Source organism: Aythya marila (assembly GCF_965140915.1).
Source record: "Aythya marila genome assembly, chromosome: 3".
NCBI classification, from domain to species: Eukaryota; Metazoa; Chordata; class Aves; order Anseriformes; family Anatidae; genus Aythya; species Aythya marila.
This window is the reverse complement of record NC_139044.1, coordinates 66,480,635-66,502,648: the sequence shown is the minus strand read 5'-3', so window position 1 is coordinate 66,502,648 and position 22,014 is coordinate 66,480,635. Positions and strand designations below refer to the sequence as shown.

Below are 22,014 nucleotides of genomic sequence, written 5' to 3'. Positions count from 1 at the left end.
CTTACAATGAAGTTGGCCCAGAGCCTTTCCCAGATGAGGAGAACCCAGCTCATAGCCGAGCTCTGAGGCCATGGGGACAGACGGGACGTGGGGACACGCAGCAGAGGCGGGGACATATTACTTCTTTATTACTTTATTAATTCTTTATTGATCTCCAAACAGTGGCTTCGGCGCTCTCCCACCACCCGCCCCCCGTTCCCGGGCACGGCGCGGGACGGGGGCAGCGCGCTGCGGGCCGAGGGGCGCCCCGGGGCTCGGGACCGCTCCCTCCGCTCCGCTCCCGGAGCTCGGCGGGGGACGGCCCGGCCCTGCCCGGCCCTGCCCGGCCTCGCTCGGCCCCGCCAGGCGGAACTTGCGAGCGGGGGGAACGCTTCGCAGCGCCGCGTGTTGCCGCCCGGCGGCGGCGGCGGCGACGGGCACGGGGCGGTGGCGGCGGCGGCCGCCTCCTTCCTGGGGCCGGCGGCGGTGGAGGCGGCGGGGCCGGGGCTGGGGCCGGGGCTGGGGCAGCGCGGGGCCGGGCGCCTCCCCACGGCTCCTCATGGCCGGCAACTTCTGGCAGAGCTCGCACTAGTGGGTGCCGCGGGTCGGGGGCGCCTCCTCCATTCATTGCCGGGACCGGGGCTTCGTGGGGGGGGGTTATGGGGTCTGGGGGGGCCCGGGGCGCCCTGAGGGTGCGGTGGTTTTGTCCTCAGGGGGAGGTGGGTTTGTCCCGGGCGGTGTTTGTGTCGCTGTGGGTGTTGGGCTGTGTCGCCGTGTCTCGCAGTGAGCACCCTGAGGTTTGGTTTGCCTGGAGGCTGCTACCGCTTTGGTGCTGAGGCACAGTCAGTGCAGGAGACGCTCGGTGTGGTGTTCATAAAGGCTTATTGAAAGTGTTTTCCCTCCCTCTAGTTTACAATGGATTTTGGATAAGCAAGATCTACTGAAGGAACGCCAAAAAGACTTGAAGTTTCTGACTGAAGAAGAATATTGGAAGCTACAGATATTTTTTACTAATGGTAAAATTGTTTTTATTTTCGTTTCTGCCGTGTGCTTATATGTTATCTGCCATGTCTAAATGCCACTTTTCATTTAGAGAGTGTGGGTTTCTTTATTATTTTACATATATTTCCACAGCACGCTTTAACAAAGAGCTGGACCGTTGACAAAGCTGTTCAGGCAGTTGTACTAACTTAATTTTAGAAGAACTTGAAGTCAAAGTGGCTACATACATAATGTTTGAACCTGTGGTAGGACAAAACATGGTACGTTTTCTTATTTTCAAGAGGTTCTTACCAAAAAAAACAGAAGGAAAGGGAAGCAAGCAGAAACTGCTCAACTAGTATATTAAAGGCTCAGCGACAAGCAGTAATACTGTGCTCCTTGAGCTTTTGGTGGGTTCTGAGGATGTGGTGAGTATTTTAGCTGATGTGAGCTGTCCTCTTAAACAACACGGTCTAAAAGCTTGTTACCAGTGTTTGGTTATGTTCTTTGAAACCCACACCACAGCCCGTGTCTTGCCTTGCGACCAGTTCCCAGCAGTGGGTGGCTGGCAGATTGCGCAAAGTTGTCTACAGCCTGTTCTCCCAAAGAGTTTAGGGCTTGTCTGTGAGGTTATCTAAGACTTGATCCTGCAAAGCATTTAAACAAATGAATGCTGCGTTGGATCATATCAGATTACATAGGCACTTAAACTCTTTCCTGTGCAATTGTTCAGTATTTAAAAAGAAAAAGGCTCCCTAAGAGGAGGATGTTGCAAAGCAGTAATTTGTTTGCAGGCAGCTATTTAAATATTTTACATAGCAGTCCTTTAAAGTAACGCTTATTTTTTCATCTATCTGGTCAGACATGTTTGAGACAGAAAAGTGAAGTGACTTTGTCAAGGCCACTGCAGGATGTTTTGTCTGTACTAGAACTGTAACTGAAAGATACTTATGATAACGTCTCTCTTAGGTTAGCTGTTTTAAATTGAGTATGCTGCAAATCTGATTGCTGTTGACACACCTGTGTATGCTTATACAGGAACAGCAAGTCAAGCTAGCAATGATATATCTGTTTGATAAGTTCATAAAACTCCTTGAGGTTAAAACAAAGTGTCATAGCTTCCTAGTGCAAAAAGAAAAATTGGGATGCTGATATTTTTAAAACTATTTCTGTGTTAATTTTCACTAGTATTAATTATGAAACAGGCCTCTTATGTTTCATTTTAACATTTTTCTGGAGTAAACAAAGGTTTACAAAGTAGATAAGTTGGATTCAGTTTGTGGTTCTCAGGGTCTTTTTTTTTTTTTCTTTGGCATTCCTTTCCTGCCCTGAAGGAAGGGTTCAAGACCTATGGTAGCTGGAGAATGGCTCTGCTGCTGTCTCCTCTGCATGTGTGTGAACACAGCAGGCCCTGTAGGGAAGAGTGGTGCTGGAGCAACATCTTTTCTGTGGTAATGAAAGGCACCTGCATGGAGAAAACAGTCCGGGGCTGCTCTGTACTGGTGAGAGCTCATACAGCGTTTGCTGCATTGGAACCCTCAATATGTGTTGTATCTCTTCACCTGCCTCTGAATCAGGGGCTCTGCTTTGGATGTATAGAGCTTCTTCCATGCCCTACATTGTCTGGGTATGGCTATGAGCAATGGTATGAGTTGTAGTGTTCAAGATTTCTTCCCCATGAGATGGTCAGTTGTTCCCCAAAGCAACTGGAAAGTTACCCAGAGAGAGGCAGTTTCCTGCTGCTTCCCTATTTGGAAACAATTGCTGTAGATTGGCAAGTGATAGTGTGGCCGTTAAAACTGTCAAGAGGGAAAACTATAATCTTCTACAATAGTTCAGAAAAGAGAGATTAATGTCCACTTCTGTCTTTGGATCACTGAGGTTTTAATTGAGTCTTTGGTTGAAAAGCATATTAATCAATTTCTCTTTCTGGTTTAGTGCAGAAGCTGTGAAGTTTGTGTCATAGGACACTCAAGACATTTGGATTTGGAACAACATTTTTTTTTTTTTACTTAAAATAAAACAAAAAAAAACCACAGCAACCTGAAACTACTTATTTTGTAAACATAAGAGAATAAATAACCCAACAGCTCCTTTAAAAATATTTCAAAAATGAATTGCGAGTATTGGAATTTTTCCCAGCATATAAAAGCTTCCATTTCATTAAGTCTCTCTAGGCTTTTGTCCATTTTATTTCCCTAAACCTCACTTGATTTTTCTCTGACAGCAGATGGCCTATCTGCTCCTGAAAATCCCATGGGAGTGAGAAACATATTTGGAAAATTCTGTTTCGCTTGATATTTGGATTTTTCTGACGCCTTAATATTAGGACAGCTTTTTAGCCCCATCATCAAATCAAAGAGAAAAAAATCTTTCAAACCCCCCAAGATACACTGATAGATATTTTAATGCTTGTGCAGGCACTCTGTTCTGGACTTGACCTCCTTTCTGGCAGTGTTGCCTGCGAGTCCTACAGTTACTGGCAAGCTGGTCCCAATTTGGCATTCTTTATCTTTAGGAAAAGAGTGATATGACATAGAAAGGGACTTAACAAGGCTTTCAGTAATCATAGTGGGTGACAAATTAGTTACTTTTCTGTGTTTTTTTAAAAAAAAAAAAAAAAAAACCAATGTTGTCAGTCATCAGTGTTGGTCAGGATGACTTTCTCCTACGTTGATTTGTTTTCCAGCCAGCTTTGTGTTTGCGTGTTTTTAAAATGTTCATTAAAAGGGAGTGCGGTATGTACCCTGGCTATTCCCAAGGAGGAGGGGATGGGAAAGAAGCTGGACCTTTAGAAATTCTTGTATACTTAAGTGGAGACTAAGTATTTAGCAGTTACTGGTAATAGAATTCTTTGCTTTTCACATCGATGGCTGCTGCCTTGGTATTGCTGTATATACACTTAAGTGTATATACACTTTTATTTTTATATATATAAAAGTGTGTGTGTATATATATATACATAAATGTATACTTATAGTTACGTGTATATTAAATGATCATTTTGGACATTCCAGACGAGGGAGGAAAATAAGAAGGAGTCTTAACACAGCCAACCGAGCCTTGCTCAGGATAATGGCTGTGAAGAAGTATGGGAAAAATACCAAATAACAACCTTATGTTTCACTCTGTCACTCTCTATATCCAACCCCTGCTCTTAATCCCAGCTTGATGCATCTAATGTGCTTGGCACCTTTCCTTTGCCTGGGAGGCCAAACAAGAGCTACCTGCACAGATGACACCAGGGTTGTTTCTTGGCCAACTGGCAGAGGACCACTGTGATGGAGCAGCTGACTGCATCCTCTGGTCTCCCACCCCCTCTCCCTGGACTAAATATGTTGTTTCTTTAACACCTGCTGCCTCTGCCAAATTTAATGACCATGTTTGTGTTGGCAGCTTTAGTTGTTTGAAAAAAGCACATCCATTTTGCATGGCCCAGAAAAGCCATAGAGTTAGATTTCAAGCATTTGGGTTTCTTTTGCTATAAAATGGAAAACCCAGACTTGACCCTTTGAGATTTGTGTTGTCATCTTCCTAAAGGTCATGCTCACTTTGTACATGATGAAGTCAAGTAACCATCCCCTCTTTTAAGGTGCCCGCAAGCCTCAAGATGCAGCAGCACTTCTTCACCTCCAGGTCTGTAGGTTTACAGCAACATGTTTTCTCCCTGGAGTGGTGTATCTGAACTGAAGGAGAAGGCTGTGCTGCTGCTCCTTAGAGTCCCCAGCACTAGCTGTGTTTTGAGATCCTTTGCTATTCAGTGTCAATTTGTTGTAAAAACTCAATTCAAGCTTCTGTTCATTTTATTTTATTTCTTTAAGTTATCCAGGCTTTAGGTGAACATCTTAAATTAAGACAACAAGTTATTGCCACTGCTACAGTCTACTTCAAGAGATTCTATGCCAGGTAGGACTGTTTATTATGATGGTACGAGAATAAAACATTTGTTAGGCACATTTTGGCACCCTTTTAAATTCTGTATTAAAAACAGTGCCACTGTTGTTTTCTGGATGGTGTAAAGCTTTTATGCTAATAAAAGTTAACTTAAGCTCTGCTTTTCAAAAGGAAGTGTGGTGCTCTTAATAGATTAATCGTTCTACGTGTGTGAAACAACATATTATAATTTTGTTATAACATTTCAGATATTCCCTAAAAAGTATAGATCCAGTATTAATGGCTCCTACGTGTGTGTTTTTGGCATCCAAAGTAGAGGTATGAAGTATTATAATTTTTTAATGTAAAATTATGTGATGAATAAGAGTGAAAAAACGTTTAGGACTTAAAATTTTTTTTTTTTTGTCATTCCTCATGCTTTGTGGGTTGAAACTTTTTTTTTTTTTTGTATGGATTTCTATAGCGGTTCAGGAAAAGGAGACAGAAGCCCTTCAGTCATATTATTTAGTATTTGATCTTTCTCAATTTTATCTGAATTACTAACACTGAAGGGCCTCTGAAGATTTTAAAGAATGTTTTGAATATTTTAAATGTCTGTTTACATATTTACATGGACTATATCTTAAATTGTTTAGTTTTGCTTGAGTGTCTCCTTTCTGGTGTGTTTTTCCTTATTTGTTTACTCAAAGTTTAAAAAAAGAATTAGATACTTTTTCCTAATTATCTTTTTAATTGAAAGCATGTTGTAGCTCATATGCGATCTTTGGGAAGGAACTGACATGTTAGGATAGTGGTAAGAAGGCCTCAATCCTCCACCGTTAGAAAGTCCACTTTAAAGGTGGCCAAAAGTTAGCATCAGCTAGACCCTGTTCTTCCTTTTCTGTAATGGAAGACGTTTTTCAGGAGTTTGAGAAGTGTCTGCGTGATAGGACAAAAAAGAGCAAGTCTATGATACGTTAGCATTCGTGAATTTCATGAGAGGAACTTAAATACGTAGAAATAGTCCTACTGAACTGATGTTCATATGTGATGCTGCAGTCTGTACAAATACTGTGATACCTTCCAGTGTTTGGAAGAGATAAAGGAAAGGAGAAAGACACAGAATATTGGAGAACGTTTTTTTTTTTTTTTTTTAACCAGCCTGTTAATTAAGCCTTTAAGAAAAGTGCAATGCAGACATTATGTATATATAGAGATTTACCTTGCATTTTAGAATAAGTACAAGAAGATAAGTGTAGCCTTCCTTAAGCTAAGGCTTCTGCAGATTCAGAGGCCAGCTGTAGAGGTAATGATTCTGCTGTGCACATCTCTGAAAGAAAGCTTTAAATAGATTTTTATTTTTTTTGGCTTGCTGAGACCCTCTGTGGAGAAGCTAAGGTTTCATGGAAATGTAATCAAAAAGGTAGAAAACGACAGGTTTATAAACATGATTTTCTCTCAACGTGGGATGGGAAAAAAGGCACGTTATAGAAGCTCCCTTGTCTATTTTATATGTAGGATGTTACCAAACTAATCTTCAGGTACTGTGGCTTTAGTACCTTTTATAAATGTTTATTTTCCTCATTCTTCGTAACTCAAACAACAAAGTAATAAATGGAAAAAACCTCTTTAAGTAAGATCATGTAATTTACTCTGTTAACCTTTAAAAAGAAAAAGAAAAAAGGGGAAGAATGAGAAAGGGGTGGGGAAAACTATAGTACTGCATAAAGAAGGCCATTATTTTCATTTGATAACAATGTGAATAAGTGGTATTTCTGGTGGTTCACCTCATTTACCATTCTTTTCCTTCAGGAGTTTGGTGTTGTTTCAAATACAAGGTTGATCTCTGCTGCTACTTCTGTATGTAAGTATTAGTGATTTTCATTGTACTGTGTTTATTAAGTCATGGGTGGTTACATGTTGACTGCAAGGAGCCAGTTAAAGCTATTTAGCATAAATAACTTCTGGTTTTAAATACAGAATCAGAAGGCTCCTTTCTTTCTTAGCTTTGGTTGCTTCTGTTTGGAGCTTGTAACAAGCATAAATAAAAACAAAATAATGAAATTAAACTATTTCTTAGCAGTCTCAGGTAGTAAATTGATTTCTGAACTGCTCAAAGATAGAATTGGAAACCTAGGTCTTTATAACGGGTATGTTTCCATGGAAATACCTCTTTGCAGAATTTTTACTAGACTCCACACCTTCTAACACTTTAAATCCTTTAACCATCATAAAATCAGTTTTAGTACATGATACTTATTTCTAAGTGTACATTTTAAAACCTAAATATTGTTCACAAAGTTAAAATGCAATAAAATCATACTGTAGTTACTTCATTTTCGGTCTTTCCCACCTGCCTTGTATTTCCCAGTTCCTGTAACTTGCATCTCATCCATCGAGTTCTTAAAGTGATACTTTCCTAACTAAATGCAATAATTTGACCCAGAAGGTCCAGCTGCTCTCAGTAGGCTGTTTGTCACTGTGCTCTTCAAAATGTAGGTCAGTGCTTTCAAAATCACTCTTAGCTGCTGAGGGGACAGGTGACTGGCTGCATCTGTAGCTTCCGCATGCATTAAGTGTATCAGTCCATGGGGCTGGCTGTATGACAATTCCACCACCAGGAACTGAAACACATCTTCAGTGCCAGCTTGACCAAGACCAGTACTGGATTTAGCAATGAAAATGCTATTTTTACAGTGGAAGGATCTCAAAGCACAAATCTGTGTGGCTGTTTCAGTACACGAATTAGAAGCTTAGATGGATTTTGGCAAATCTGCAGCAGTCGATTTTGCTTTGACTTCTACTCTTCAGCCGTGCTATTTCTGAAAATCCCAAGGCTTGGAATCCCACAGAAGATTACCCTCGTCGTTCTTCCTTCAGAGGTAGAAATCCCTGTGTGCCCCAAGGATGGAAGTGGGGACAAAAAACAATGGGTTTTCTCCTAGCATTTATGTGTCTTTTAATCTACCTGGTCTCCCTGTACCTGAGATGCTTTATCAGCACACATCCATTTTTTTGGAGGTCTCAATACAAAAGGAGAAAAAAGATGAGATGTGACAAGTAAAAGGAAAATAGCAGTACAAACTGACTAGCATAGTAGTGGTCAGATTGTTTTTAGGTAGAAAAGTTGGAAATGGTACCACGGGCTTCCTCTGTAAGGAAAATACTTCAGATTGGTTTCTTGCAAACTCTTCAAAAGCTTTTCTATGCATTTCCACGGGTGACTAAAAGGACAATTCCATGTGGTTGTCTCCAGTGTGTTTTCTGGAAACAAATGTTTTGTTTCCATGCTTTCCCCTCAATTTGTTTTTTTACTATGCATTTCTTTAGTTTGCATGCTTCTCAAGAAGAATATCTTATGCATTCTTCTCTGTCTTGAAATAATTAAAATTTCCAACCAGCAGCCTAACCTTACTGTCCTAGAGCAAGTATTTTAGCAAAGTCCACCACAGGTCTAAATGTTGAATGCTTTTTATCCAAGTGAGTTGCATATGGATTTTCCAGCAGTAGTACTAGTTCATAATTGACTGTCTGCCGTTAACATCCTGTAAGTGCACGGTACTGCAAATGTTTGATGTTACCTGTTTTTCTTTGGAGAATGGGGACTTAAAATAGTTTTTGCACGTTTCACTTGTAGAAATCTCAAATCCACATCTTCAAGGATATTTAAGTTTTCTTTGCTCGGCAATTTAATTTCAGATCACTCTTTTGCTGCTTAACGTAATTCTTAATGGTGCACTGAATACCTGTTCTCCTTGTAAAATGCACAAGGATAATTAAGTATCTATATCAGGGATCATCATAAACTAGAAAAGTGAAGATATATTTGAATGTTCTCTTGAAGACAAGAGCATCTTGGATTGTATCATGTGTCTAAGTAGATGCTTTTAAGTGCGAAAACTCAAGGAGAGAAACACCTTTGAAAAATCTGATAATCTAGTCCCTTGGACATATATTTGCATTGTGGTGAATTGACTTCTTGCTTTTAATTTGAGCCTTGTTTTTGCATATCCAACATCTTTACAAGTATGTGTGTACAAGATATCTTGGCTGGGCTCCTTCCCACCCAGATTTCCCATCTTGCTTTCCCAAGTCTTCATTATATGATTTAAAATGTTTCATGCTGAAGGATCAAGTCTATCTAAAAAATCCATGACAATTCCATTTGGGTTTAGTCTTGGGAGTGAGATCCTGAAACGGTCTCTAGATTGGAGTGACATGGGTAGGTAGGCAGCTCTGCGAATGATAACTTGCAGGAAGTTAGGTACCCACCCATACGGCTAGAGTCCAGAAGATTTAATTGTGCCCAGAGCATTAGACAAGTGTCTGGCTAAGTACTTGGGGAAAAAGTGGGTTTGAGGTGTATTTCTCTTGCCCTTTCAGGATCTTAAATCTTACAACTTAACTTTTCTCTTTTAAAACCAAACATTTTCATGCTGCAAGCAGTTTTGCTGCCAGCTGGATTCAAAGGGCACTGTGTAGATTAATTAGTACAATGACAAATTAGTAAAAGTATTAATTGCATCACTTTTAACATAATGGTTTCTTTTTACTGTAGTGAAAACTAGGTTTTCGTATGCCTTTCCGAAGGAGTTTCCTTATAGGATGAACCATGTAAGTATTCTCTACAAACTATAACTTAATCAAAATAAATTAAAAGGCAAGTAATTGTTAGGAGGAAATGCTATCCTTTTAAATTCTAGGAAGGAAATATTTTCACACTGGTATGTCAGGTAACTCATAATCTAACCAAAATTAATTATTAGAATAGGTAATTTAAAGACTAATAAATATTGTATAGCCTCCTTTCCTTAAATGTGTGAAAGGAATGCTATAAAGAGAAGTAAAGTGACTGAGTGACTAAAATACCAATTTTTATGTGGTATGATAATAAGAGATTTAACTTTTTTTAATCATCTTGTTTACAAATATGTTGCTCCAGGGAAGATAAATAGTTCTTGCACCTGGGGTGCTTCGAAGCGCACACGTAAGAGCAGTTGGCCTACAGTTTTATTCTTGCCTATAAAATGTAATGGCTTTTGAAAAATAATTTTTATTTATTAATTAAAATTTAAATTTACTAGTGGTTTTCAAGGCATTCTCAGTTTCAATGCTAAGGAATTTTGTAGACTATTTCTTGAAACCGGTATTGCTACATGCTCTAGTATTTTCAAAGTAAATGCATCTAACTGTTCTTTAGGTTGACTATGACAAGTACTACTTTTTTGTGATTTTGCTTTTTGCCAAATTATATATCAGAATATAAAATACCTGTAAAACAGCAGTGCAATTTTATCACAAGCACTTAAGATAAAGTCAAATGAAAATATATTTTGGAGTACTTTTCCTGTAGCATAAAGAGTTGAGTCTTTATTTCGATATGATCAATCTGTTACTTTCTCTATGGAAAAAGAGAGTCTTTCTTAAATTGCTACGATTGTACAGAATATTTCATATGTAATTAAATATGAAAGTACATGAAAAGGTGATTTGCCGTGTTAGTTGCATGCTGAAAAAGCTCTAATTCTAGGCAAGGACTTCTGTATTTCTTTTAAGTGCTTATAAACTGGGAACAATTTTCTGCTTTCTTCTTAAAACAGATCTCAGATGAGTACTGCCAATAAAGTAGTCTTTGATAGTAAACTTGATCCAAATGGTTCAAAGGCATTGCTATTATGATTGGGGTTCATTTATAATGGTGGTAAGGCAATGCCCGATAGTAGTATGGTTTTTGCTTGGTTTTGTAGTTTCCTATGAAATGCAGTCAGGAGTGTTGAAAATACATGTGTTGAGAATTCCTGTGCATTTGTGTTGTTCAGCTGGATGCTATTAATTCATTCTGCTGTCTGAAACATGCTACTGTTTAATTGTGATGTTACTTTCTTGCAGATACTAGAATGTGAATTCTATCTCTTAGAATTAATGGTAGGTGAGGTTTTCTGTTTTTACTGCCACCTCAGTTTACTCTTTATGTATTTAAAATGTTTTGAATTTTGTGCTATGGAATATGTATTGTGCTGTCGTCTTTTTTTTTCACACCGATTTTAGTATGAAGTTCATGTAGATCTAGCATGTACATTTTCAGCAGCATGCCATAATTAGTGTGCTGTCATCTGGGCTGAGTGAGGGCATTCTCAACAGTTTGTTGAGCAATGCAAACTTCAATGCAGAAATAATGCAGATTGTGGGAGCAGTGGGGATGGGGCGCATGTATATCTCTGTGTCTGGAGCACTACTGGGAAGAGTAAACCCTAAGGTCTTTTTCCAGGGCTCTGTTTGTTTGTTTTTAAAGAGAGGTAACAGTACGTTACAAAAACCTAAAATGGAGAGTAGGATATTGGTGTCTTTACTTGCTCAGATGAATGACCAGTCAAGAACATAGAGTTGTATTCCTGCTGTGTTGAATGTCTACTGATTTTGTAACCTCTTTTTAGATATCCTGCTTAGATTTAGATATCCTGCTTAGGTTTAGATACCCATGGTATACATGGCAGGAGCTCTTGTGTTTTGTATATTGGAGTTTTACCATGAGTAACTGCATTTACAGAAAGTTACATTTTGGGAATTAACTTATTTTTCCAGTATGCTATGCATTATATAGTATCTGTAATGACTGTCTCTCAGTGCTCAGCTTTTCCCTGTAATATCCATGCAGTTGACTTCTTTCAGTGAGTTATTCCTTGTTGTATACATCAACCTGGGCCTGGAAAAGAGAGATTTCAGGGCCCTGGATTTTTTTCCTCTTTCCAAACCAGTGTCAATTATTTTGGCATGCTTTCCATGTATGGTATTTAGTGACAGACTGTTTTCTGGCAGCATTTTTTATTTCCAAGTGGGAATTACGGGTTTGTAAGCAAATGAGGTTTCACTGTGCTGCAGATGTGGCTTTCTGTGTCTCTTGGGGAAAAGACATTGACAGACTGGCAACCATGCTATATAATGGTATTCTAGAGAGAGCAGTGCCCTCATTATAGCAGGGTTAGGTGTCATAATGCTACTTCAAAAAATCAGTAATTGATTTGTGAATCAAATGCTTCTAATGCGAGCTGACAACATGCTCTGCGTTGTAATCTAACTTTTATCCCACTGATATTTTTCCTAGGACTGCTGTTTGATAGTGTATCATCCATATAGACCTTTGCTCCAATATGTGCAAGATATGGGCCAAGAAGACATGCTGCTACCTCTTGCATGGTAATACAGACACTGATTAATAATAGTGCCTCCTTTCAGCAAGAAAACAAGTGTTTAACAGTTATGCCTCAGAGGTGGTTAAGCAGGCTTAATATTACAGAGTACCCTAGTTAACTTACGCAGGTATATGTTACTGGATTAAATTATTGTCCTTGTTGTCTCTTAACTCTCTCTAATGGTATTAAATTGAAATGGTCTAGTTTTTTATTATTAGACTAGCTCTAACAGCACAGTTTTTTTATGCTTTTGAATGATGACTATGAGTAGACAACTTCTCTTTCTGCTAACATCTGCTTTTGGTAGAAGTAGTAAGTTGTTTCTCAACTAGGTTAAGCAGAACTCCTTAAATACTTTGTTTCTCAAATACAGATAGTCGATAAAAAATACTGCCTTTATGTTTGCCTTAACTCGCTTATTTGTGAAATGGGGATAATTATTTTATGGTATAGGTGAACACCCTCTGCAGAATGATATTTGTGATGCTATAACATACTGCTTCCAAATAAACTTCTGCTGTGACTACAAGGAAAACAATTAGTCTTTATTAGATTTCTACAAGGGGAGAGATCTCAGCTGCTCTATTTTGCCCTGCGGACTTACTGTTCCTACAATTTGGGAAATGGACGAAACATTTTAAAACTGATAAGTTTATGAATCTCATAGTCTAAAGGTGAATTTTTGCTCTGTTTTGCATAGGAGGATAGTGAATGACACATATAGAACTGATCTTTGTCTGCTGTACCCTCCTTTCATGATAGCTCTAGGTAAGTAACACAAGCAATATACCCGTCTTGTTTAAATGGATGCCTTCTGTACACTGTCCCATAACAAGTATTCGTTAGAATGCCCTCATAAGCTTCACCAGTCTGTGTTTCATACAGTAGTGACAGTATAGTCTTGCAATTTAGAAACTCTTGAAGAAAAATTGGATAATTAATCCAGAGTGTTCTCTGTTGAAAACTGGATGAGGTTGTTTGCAAAGGAAATGAAGAACGCTGAACTCCATAGTATTTTGCCTGACATACGATGTTTCTAAATGTATTTAGAGTGGATTTTTGTTCTATATCCATGTCACCTGATCTTTGCAGCTTGCCTACATGTGGCCTGTGTTGTCCAGCAGAAGGATGCAAGGCAATGGTTTGCTGAGCTATCCGTGGATATGGAAAAGGTACTCTTTTTACCTCCTGCCACCTGTTAGGGACTGACCAGATATGTTAGCCTTGGTTATAAACCTGTCTTGCATACATGTGATACTGACTTGAACTTCATTCAGCGATCACGTTACGCACTGTTGAAATTAGGTAGGAGAGAAAAGAGGTCAGGCCATTCGGTTATCACCCTGCCCTGAAAGCCAAGACTAAAATGCTGCATAATGACAAAGTGCTGCTGCTGGTGACATTTCTCAGACTGAAATATAAAACCAATATCCCATGCTTTTTTTTTTCCAGAAAAAAAGATTTCGTAGTTTTTATCATTCAACCTTCAATGATATCTAATTTTAAAATTCTAATGTGTGTAATTTTCTGATTCACCTTTCAGCATCTTGCCTACATGTAGTTCTTAATTGCTCCCTATTGATGGATATATAAAACATTCTTGACACTTCCAGGATGACAAGGACTATGACTTCAGTCAATGTTAAACAAGGGCAAGCCAAGATAATTCAGATGATTTTCCTGCTACTGCAAATTCTGTGTCAAATAATACACTTCATAAATTTATTAGACTTTTAGGTGCAGGCAGTTACGCTGATACCAGTAATATTCTTCAACTTAACTAGTTCCTTTTGTCTTCAGTTGACTTCCTGAGTGCATTTATCCCTCTGTAACCTTTGTTTAGCTCAGGCAAGCAAGCTATACTCATACTCATTCCCCTTATCACAACGTGTCATTCTGCACATCTTTTTCAGTCTGAGTTTACATTTTTTGAATCTGAGTGCCCCAAATGGAATAGAGTATTTCAGATGAGGACCCTCTGTGCCCTCAGTATTATACTTGATCCCACTGATGATATCCTGGAATTGTATTTGTATTCCAGAATGCATCTTCAAATTTAAGCAGTGTGGATGCTATGCTGAATCAAGATCTCTGAATTACACTGTCATGCCGGCTAAAGCAGAGTGATAATAGATTGGCAGCACAGGAGAAACTACCTATATTTGACAGATGAGGTTACATAAGCTTGCTGTTGAACATGTTTGAATGTTTAAATGTCACTGTCCTCATACCAGTGATACAATCTAAGCTTGATTTTATTTATATTTATTTTTTAACATTAACACACCATGGACCTGTTAGCTAAGAGGTCTGAGTTTAACTGTAACTTTTCTTTCAATGATAGATAGTGATCTAGCATTTAATTGAACTCCATGAATTAGAAAGAAGAAAGTCTACTCTGTTAATTTAGTGAATGGTGAAACAAATCATGAACCAAATATCCACCTTTTGCGTAGAATATCGCATTAGAAATTTAGTAGGAAATTACTATAGCTGAGGTGCAGTAGATAGAAAGCTTCCACACTGGTAGAGAATATTTATGCTTCTAGAAACAGAATATGAAAACTCAGTAATTCGTATTTTAAAGTATTTAGATACTTCTTTGCTCTATTTTTAGAAGTAAGGAACTTAGACCAATGTTGTTGCTTTTTTTATTTACGCTGTGCCTCTGATGCATATAGAACACTGATGGTCATTAGATTCTTAATTGGTAATCTGTGTTTATCCAGCTTCAGTCATGCTGCCAGGTGTCCGTAGTTTCCCAGTGGCATGAAGTATAAGCTGTAGCAGTAAAAACAAATTAAAAAAAAAAAAAAGTTCAGTTCTTGGGGCAGGAGAAGTGGTCAATACAGTGGGAGGAAAATGGAATGGGAGGGAGGGAGTGAAAGCATTGAGGCTTCCATTCACAGTTAAACCAAAAACTATTTACAGAAATGGTTGATTGCCAGACTGGGTTATACATGAGACGGGCCTATTTCTGGTATGAAATTTGCATTTCTTAATTTAAGTCTGGGGCATAGTTAATTAACTGCACATTTAAAGTGACTGTGATAAATACAAAGTCGCTATTGTGTCTGACCTTAAAATCTGTTTTCTTTCAAATCAGATTTTAGAAATAATCAGGGTTATTCTGAAACTGTATGAGCAGTGGAAGAACTTTGATGAGAGGAAAGAGATGGCTTCTATTCTTAGTAAAATGCCTAAACCAAAACCACCTCCAAACAGGTACTGTACTTCCACGTACTGCACTTAATGTATCTTTCATACAGGAAATCTGAACTACTATCTTAAGCATGCTCAAATGTTTAATTTGAGGTATAGTGTATGCTTTTACAATGCAGCCCTTTCTGTTACAAGTACACAGTCAGTTCAAGAGCTAGAATATAACAGCAGAATATTTGTTGTTTTACAGAAAGCAGTAACGTAATTACAGTGTGATCAATACAGCCTAGCAGATGAAGGAAACAGCATTGTGAGGCCCAGTGGAGGGGCCTGATTCTTTGGAATAGCGCCTGTTTGCTGCCAGAGTTAATTACTGTGATTAACTATCACTATTAGGAATCTGCACGTGCAAATTCCTGTGCATGAGCTTACATAATATGACCTGTAAAATGTTGATTTTGGAGGTAAATTCAGTGTATTTGAATAGTAATTTCAATACGTTCTGATACAGCTAGCTGCTGAAGTTATTTATGCATGCTTAGAATAATATTTGCATTTTTAGTGAGGCTGCACGGAATATCTTATTCTATTTGCATATGTCTATATTTTCCTTCAAAAGGCCTTCAGAATACTGTATTTTTTCATTTGAAAAAGGCAAAAATGCAATATGATACTTCTTTTTTGAAGACTTTTTTTCCCCTTTTCTGTCTTCCTAACAGTGAAGGAGAACAGGGTCCAAATGGTAGCCAGAACTCTAGTTACAGTCAATCTTAAGACATTCCAAAGAATTTCTTCATGGACCACTTTGACTCAAGACATCCTGGGATCTTTCCTGTGTTCATGAAATGGACAGAAGGTTTTAGTAACATCTTTACAAAGAACTTGAAGAGTAACTAGCTTGTTTGTGTCAAGCATTTTGAAAGCTTTTTCTTTAAAACTGTATCATTTTCTCTGACGCTGGAGTAAACGTACTAAGATTTCTCAGTGTAAGGAATCAAATTTTAAACCAAGCTGCAAAAAGATTAACACTATCCACTCAAAACAAATAGTTCATTACTGGTTTTGTTTGCTTTGAGAAAATTGTAGCTTGCCTTTAAAGTGAACTTGTATTTTTAAGGAGGCAGTAACCTTGAAACCTAAGTGTAACTATATTAATGACCTGTGTTGTCTTCATTTTGTTGGTGACTGAAGGAAGATAGTGCACTGTATGTTAAACCTATCCATTACCTAGAGGTTTTTCTTTTTATTTTTTAAATGAATCTGGATTCTGTAACAAGTGAAACAGCAGTCCTTCAGAAACAAAGCCTGGAAGAGTCTGCAGAGAATGTTGTTAGAATTCTAATGAAAACTGCAGGAAATAAATTCAGTTCCTTTTGGGGGTTAGAAAAATACTTGTTTTATTCAGTAGATGTGTCTGGATGTTTTTGCCTTGAAGCCTAGTAGCCCAGCTTACCAGAAAAGTGCAATATGTATAGTGATTCTGCAGTTTTCTTAAACATTTCAAGTGTTAGGAATTAAAAAACAAAAACCACCAACATACTTTTTTTTTTTTTTTTGCAAGTAAACGTACTGTATAGTACAATTAGAATATTTTACAAACAAATACAAATCTGGGTATGATTGCTATTTTTTATTGTGGATTTTTTTTGTACAAAAGATATACACTGTTAGTCTGCCTTCACTGTTAGTGTGAATTTACGTGGCTCATTATAGAGGTTATTTAAGAGGATCAAGCTTTTGGTGAACTTCATACTGGCTAATTTTAATTGTGATTTTAGGAGCAACTCTTTAGGATAACTGAAACGGGATTCCTTGGTTAACTGTGTGCTGGAGAAAATGTAATCCTTTCAAACCGAAGGCCATATCCTGTGTTCCTTACTCAGGCAGATATCCCACTGAAGTCAGGAATTGGCCTACATCAAATGTCATGATTTTTAGGTAACTTTGTTTCTAAATAATTTCTGTACAACTTCATTTTGAATGAGAATGCCGACTTGCCCAAGTATAAAGATTGAACAATAAAATAAAGTGAAGTACCATTGTTGTCCAGCTTCTCTTTTCCTGAAGCAACGCGTTTCACTGGTTTAAAATATTGGAGTTCTTGAAAACCCTAGCTCTGTGATGTGTCTTGGTTCAAAAAACAGATCCCTTAAAACAAAACAAAACAAGCAAAAACTGAACAACATACAGGTTTTGTAAATAAACAACATCCTGGTTTTGTAGATAATGTCCCTCTGTAATTGGCTGGTCATTCACTGATATATAACTGAAGTGTATTTGTATGTTTACTGTGATGTTGAAGGAAAGCTGTAAAAAGATGATGCTGACATGAACAAATTTAATTTCCCCCCATTTAGACATACCTGTCACACAGAAATGTGACCGGCTTAAATTTTTAAACCCAGTCAGTGACAGCGTCATAGGGTAACTAGTTAAAGAACACGTGAATTTCTCTAGGCAAAAAGCATCTATGCTTGGGCTTGAGTTTGTAAGACAGAACCACTCTAAAAGATTCAAATCCACCGACACATGCGAAGCCCGAAGGAAGTATCAAGCACCCTCACTTTAAATGAGAATAACCTGGGTATGGTATCACTACATGATTGTCCCGTTTTATGCTTTTCCTCAGATGCTTGTTACTGGTTGCTGCAAAACAGGAAACAATGAATGAGATGTCATGGTGTGACCCGATGTAACCGTTGTTAATGTTTTGTTGACGGTGTACTTTCAGATGTTTCCAACAAACCCAGCTGTAGTAACAAAACATGATTAAGTTTAGTCGAATAGCTCTCCCTGCTTTGTTCATCTGTATGCTGAAGTCTGGTGGTAAGGTCAATATAGGTAGGCACGATTAATTACACACTTTGCTTAATGTTTTCAGTGTATCTCAAATTTTCCATAAAACCTGGCCCTAATGATTTAGATCAAAAGGCAGCACTAGTCCTACTGAGGCCTGGCAAGACTCAGCCAACAGTGGGCTTCAGTTGCATCTTTGATTATGTGCCCGCAGCACTGTGAAATTGATAGTCTAGGTCATGTTGAACAGGCAAAATTAAAAGATTGTAGGATTTGGCCAAAGCCAACAAATGTGGTGGCATCTGTTACTCCTCCCAATCCTATCTGAAAAAGATGTTTCAGAGTAAGGTACCAGGAATTGCAGGGTAATTGACCACAACAAAGTAACGCCCGCACAACCTGACATTTTAGTTTCATCTTACTTTTATTATTTATCACTTAAACTAAACCAATATTTTGGAAATTATACTTAATTCTGCCTCTTTACATAAGTGGTTTGTTTGTTTTAATGGATTGGAAATAAGATATTGACTTTTTAGCAGTCTTACTGCACTGATACTTCAAAGAAAAGTGTGTTACTCTCTACTATGACAGCTTTGCTACTGGGTTTCTAATTATTAGAAGACGAGAAAATAACCCTCTCCATAAGACAGGGTAGCACAGTTAATGGTTGTCTGTACCATGTACAGGTGCTCTCCTCTAGAAACAAATTGCATAATTTATTGGAAATAAAATTCTAACAATTAGTTATTTTTCTTGTGTTACCTAAGCTTGGTGGGGTATATTTTTGATGTCCCTTGCTGTCCATGCAGACTGGCCTGTCAGAATAAAAAAAAACTCTATGATAAATTGCTGCAATACCCACGAGAGCAGGATCAGAAATTTTAATTCCCTTTTCAAGACATCCTGCCTAGTCCTGGATTTTTGTGTTACAAGCTAAGCTTTCTAGAGGGCAGAGCAATTTAGCTTTGACAACTCTTTCAACCTGCTAACAGCATTTTAAAAAAAATTCCTTAGAATTATGACTATGCAAATTTATAGGTGTGGATAGGGTGGGTTTGTTTTTCTTTTCATGTTTAAGACAGAGAAATTAATGTACACAGAAGGAAGGGAGTTAAGTAACTTCTCTGACACCTCAGATGTTCCAGCTTATCCTCATAATAATAACTTCAAGTATAGGCAAGTTCTCACTTGATGTGACCTACTGAGGGAACTGAGCCAGTTGACTGCTGTTGCATGTTGTATGCAGAAGCAGACTGGTGTATATAAATGGATATTCTCTTCAAATAGGAATCACACAACATCTTGAACAGCAAGTATTCTAACATCAGGGCACTTTCTCTTTGTATTTTGTGACCGGTACAGGAGTTTTGGCCTTGCAATCACATAGTACAAACCTAAAACTTTTCTTCTCCATTTATAGTCTTGATAACAGCAAATATTTTAACATTATAGCTATACATGAAGAATAATAAATCTGTGCTTAGGACAGTTACCCCAATTCCATTAGAACAGTTAAACTACAGTTATTCTAAACAAACTATCCAACACAGTTATTTGGAAAGGATAACTTTATGTGTATTATCATCATTTGTTTAAACAGTCATAAAGCAGATCATACAAAATTCTTTTCACATACTTCTAGCATCATCATAGCACAAATTAAAGGTCAAACAAATTTAACATCTATTCATGTCATAGTCCTTAAATATAATTTTAACCAAGTCATTAATGTGCATTACTATTTAAAGGTAAATGCCCATTTACACAGGAAAACAGAAGAGGACTGTATTCTGAAAGTGGAATGCAGGCAGTGCTAAAATCTACAAAGCATTCTGAAGGTAGGGCAAGGATGCAGGTAGTCATCTTCACTTTTTCTCTGGATGTTCACGTTTTGCCCATTCCTCAAAGCCTCCAGGATAGTGTTGAACTCTGAAAGTTTGCAGAAGAGAGAATGTTAATGAAGACTCTTCCTCAGAAAGGTATGTAAAAGGACACGAAAAAGAAAAAAATAGAGAAAAAAGCATATAGAAATTCTCTGAAATCAAATACACTAGTACATTGTGCAACCAGCCAGAGAGAGTACAAGGAACGTCAAACACTGTCTGCATCCAAGTGGTGTATTCTGTAATCCATTTCTTCCAAATGACACAATGCTGGAGATCAAATACCAAGCAAGTAGTAACAGACAGAAACAGTTTGCTGCCTTTTTTTCCAAGGAAAAAAAAAAAAAGAAACAACTCAGTGTAGTGAGAGATTTGCATGACATTATGCCCAATACTTCAGATGTTACGAAGGTCTTTAATTCCTTGCACACTTACATGCTACATAGGCCTGACATATGACTGTGAAAAACTGGCCTCGAAAAAACAAAAACCCACCATGAAAAACAATACTGACTCCTTCAATATGAAAAATGGGTGATAAAGTATATTTTGCACTTATTTAAAACAATATGTTTATAAAACAAGGGCACAGTCCCCTACTTTTGACTAGAATTGGCAGGGATATTCCGATTCTTGATTTGCAGTTTAGTAAAAACCTATTTCTGAAATTCTACCCACAGTCTTCAATTCAGCAAAGCACCTTCTGTCATGGGCATAACAATTCTACCAACCCAATGCTGCTCTTGCTTTTGTGCTATCAATCTTGTTGTCTTTTTAGCTAGTCCCTTCAATATTTTATACCTAGCAAACAATGCACTGCTTTACTGAAAGCAAAGGCTTATTTTATCATTGGTGAACTGTACAGGTGAAACTGCAATTCTACACACAGTGTGGTTTCATAAACTATTTAGTATAATTTAAGATTGTACTTCTACAAAAATGAGCCTCTTCTACCTTTCCAATCATCATCCTGCACGTCAGAACTAGCGTTTATGAAGCTGTACAAGCAACATCTCGGCAAGGGAGACATAAGAGGTTGAAGAACCCTTCAGCAACAGCGTGGTCTTGCAGCATATGGCATCACCTGCAGCATATAAGCAGAGTTGCTGTGTGGTCGCTTTACAGGACATCTCACTTTCCCATAACACCAGACGGCATCTTTCAAGGTTCAGTGGAGACATAAGGAGGTACTGTTTATAAGTTATCTAACTCTAATATTAATCTCTTTGTTCATATTCCACATTAAAGTTTTTATCCATACCCGTAAGAAGCTCAGAGAGAGTTATAGTTTACTTACTGGGGGAACTTGTATTAATTCCACCCTTACACATGGAAGCCACACACTTACCTGCTGAAACCCAAGGACGTGGCAAAATTCAGTGCTTGTTTACTTCTTGATCCTGCGAAGCAGGAGAAAACCACATGGTCTGACTTGGCAGGCATCTTCTGATTGTACAGCTCCCTGAAATCGGTTGGGTTCATTTGCAGAGCTTCCACTAATTCGTTCACTGTGAAATAAATAAATAAATAAATAAATAAATACTCACATGTAAGTTTACATTTAAAGGTTTCAAATTCCTCTGGGAAGAAAGAAAAGGAAGTTTAGTCTCCCAAGGTACTGAATGCCGTTTAGCACAGCTCCTCCTTGCAAGACACCACCCCTTGTCCACAGACGGGACCACCACCACCCGGACATGAGCAAACATTGCTGGGTAGCATCACGAACGGCTTACGCGGTATGTTGATGGAGGCCGGGATCTTCCCGTCTCTGTCAACCTCCCACCTCTCCCGCACATCTATGTGGACGACGCTGGATTTTTTCAGCTCTTTCAGCTCCTCGTAGGACACGCCGCGCTCCGCCTCGGCGCAGAGGCGGCGGGAGCTGCCACCGACCGCCCTGGGCTCTGCAAGAGAGGCGCAGCCCGTGAGCCCCGCGCTCCCTTCCTCCCCTAGGGAAGGCCACTGCCGGGAACAAAGCTCCCCCGGGGTCTCCCCGGTATTCCCCCGCCTCACCGGGCACCGCCGGCCGCCCCCAGCGGCTGCCGCTGGCCGCCCGCAGGGCCCGCAAGGCCCGGTGCCCGCACCAGCCGCCCGCCGCCATCCGCCCGCCCCCCGCACGCAAAATGGCGGCGGCGCTGCCCTGCCCC

At 38.8% G+C, this 22,014-nt stretch overlaps 2 protein-coding genes across 5 annotated transcripts; one reads left to right on the top strand and one right to left on the bottom strand.

Moving 5' to 3' along the window:
* The first annotated feature begins 496 nt into the window (after positions 1–496).
* CCNC (cyclin C) lies at positions 497–17,754 on the top strand. Of its 3 annotated transcripts, none has more exons than XM_082757531.1 (12): positions 497–570; positions 889–995; positions 4,782–4,866; positions 5,103–5,172; positions 6,646–6,697; positions 9,392–9,447; positions 10,723–10,758; positions 11,936–12,027; positions 12,724–12,791; positions 13,116–13,195; positions 15,130–15,248; positions 15,905–17,754. In XM_082757531.1, the coding sequence occupies exons 1-12, from the start codon at positions 539–541 to the stop codon at positions 15,957–15,959; spliced, it is 852 nt and encodes a 283-aa protein (XP_082613657.1). In that variant the 5' UTR covers positions 497–538; the 3' UTR covers positions 15,960–17,754. The 3 variants fall into 3 exon arrangements, with proteins under 3 accessions (XP_082613657.1, XP_082613658.1, XP_082613659.1); XM_082757532.1 differs by having other exon boundaries at positions 541–570; positions 4,790–4,866; positions 15,905–17,753; XM_082757533.1 differs by lacking the exons at positions 497–570; positions 4,782–4,866 and having other exon boundaries at positions 15,905–17,753.
* A 1,625-nt stretch (positions 17,755–19,379) lies between these two features.
* Positions 19,380–22,014, bottom strand: TSTD1 (thiosulfate sulfurtransferase like domain containing 1). Of its 2 annotated transcripts, none has more exons than XM_082758447.1 (4): positions 21,881–22,014; positions 21,601–21,771; positions 21,216–21,375; positions 19,380–19,913 (listed from the first exon to the last, which is right to left on the bottom strand). In XM_082758447.1, the coding sequence occupies exons 1-4, from the start codon at positions 21,966–21,968 to the stop codon at positions 19,850–19,852; spliced, it is 483 nt and encodes a 160-aa protein (XP_082614573.1). In that variant the 5' UTR covers positions 21,969–22,014; the 3' UTR covers positions 19,380–19,849. The 2 variants fall into 2 exon arrangements, with proteins under 2 accessions (XP_082614573.1, XP_082614574.1); XM_082758448.1 differs by lacking the exon at positions 19,380–19,913 and adding an exon at positions 19,984–20,951.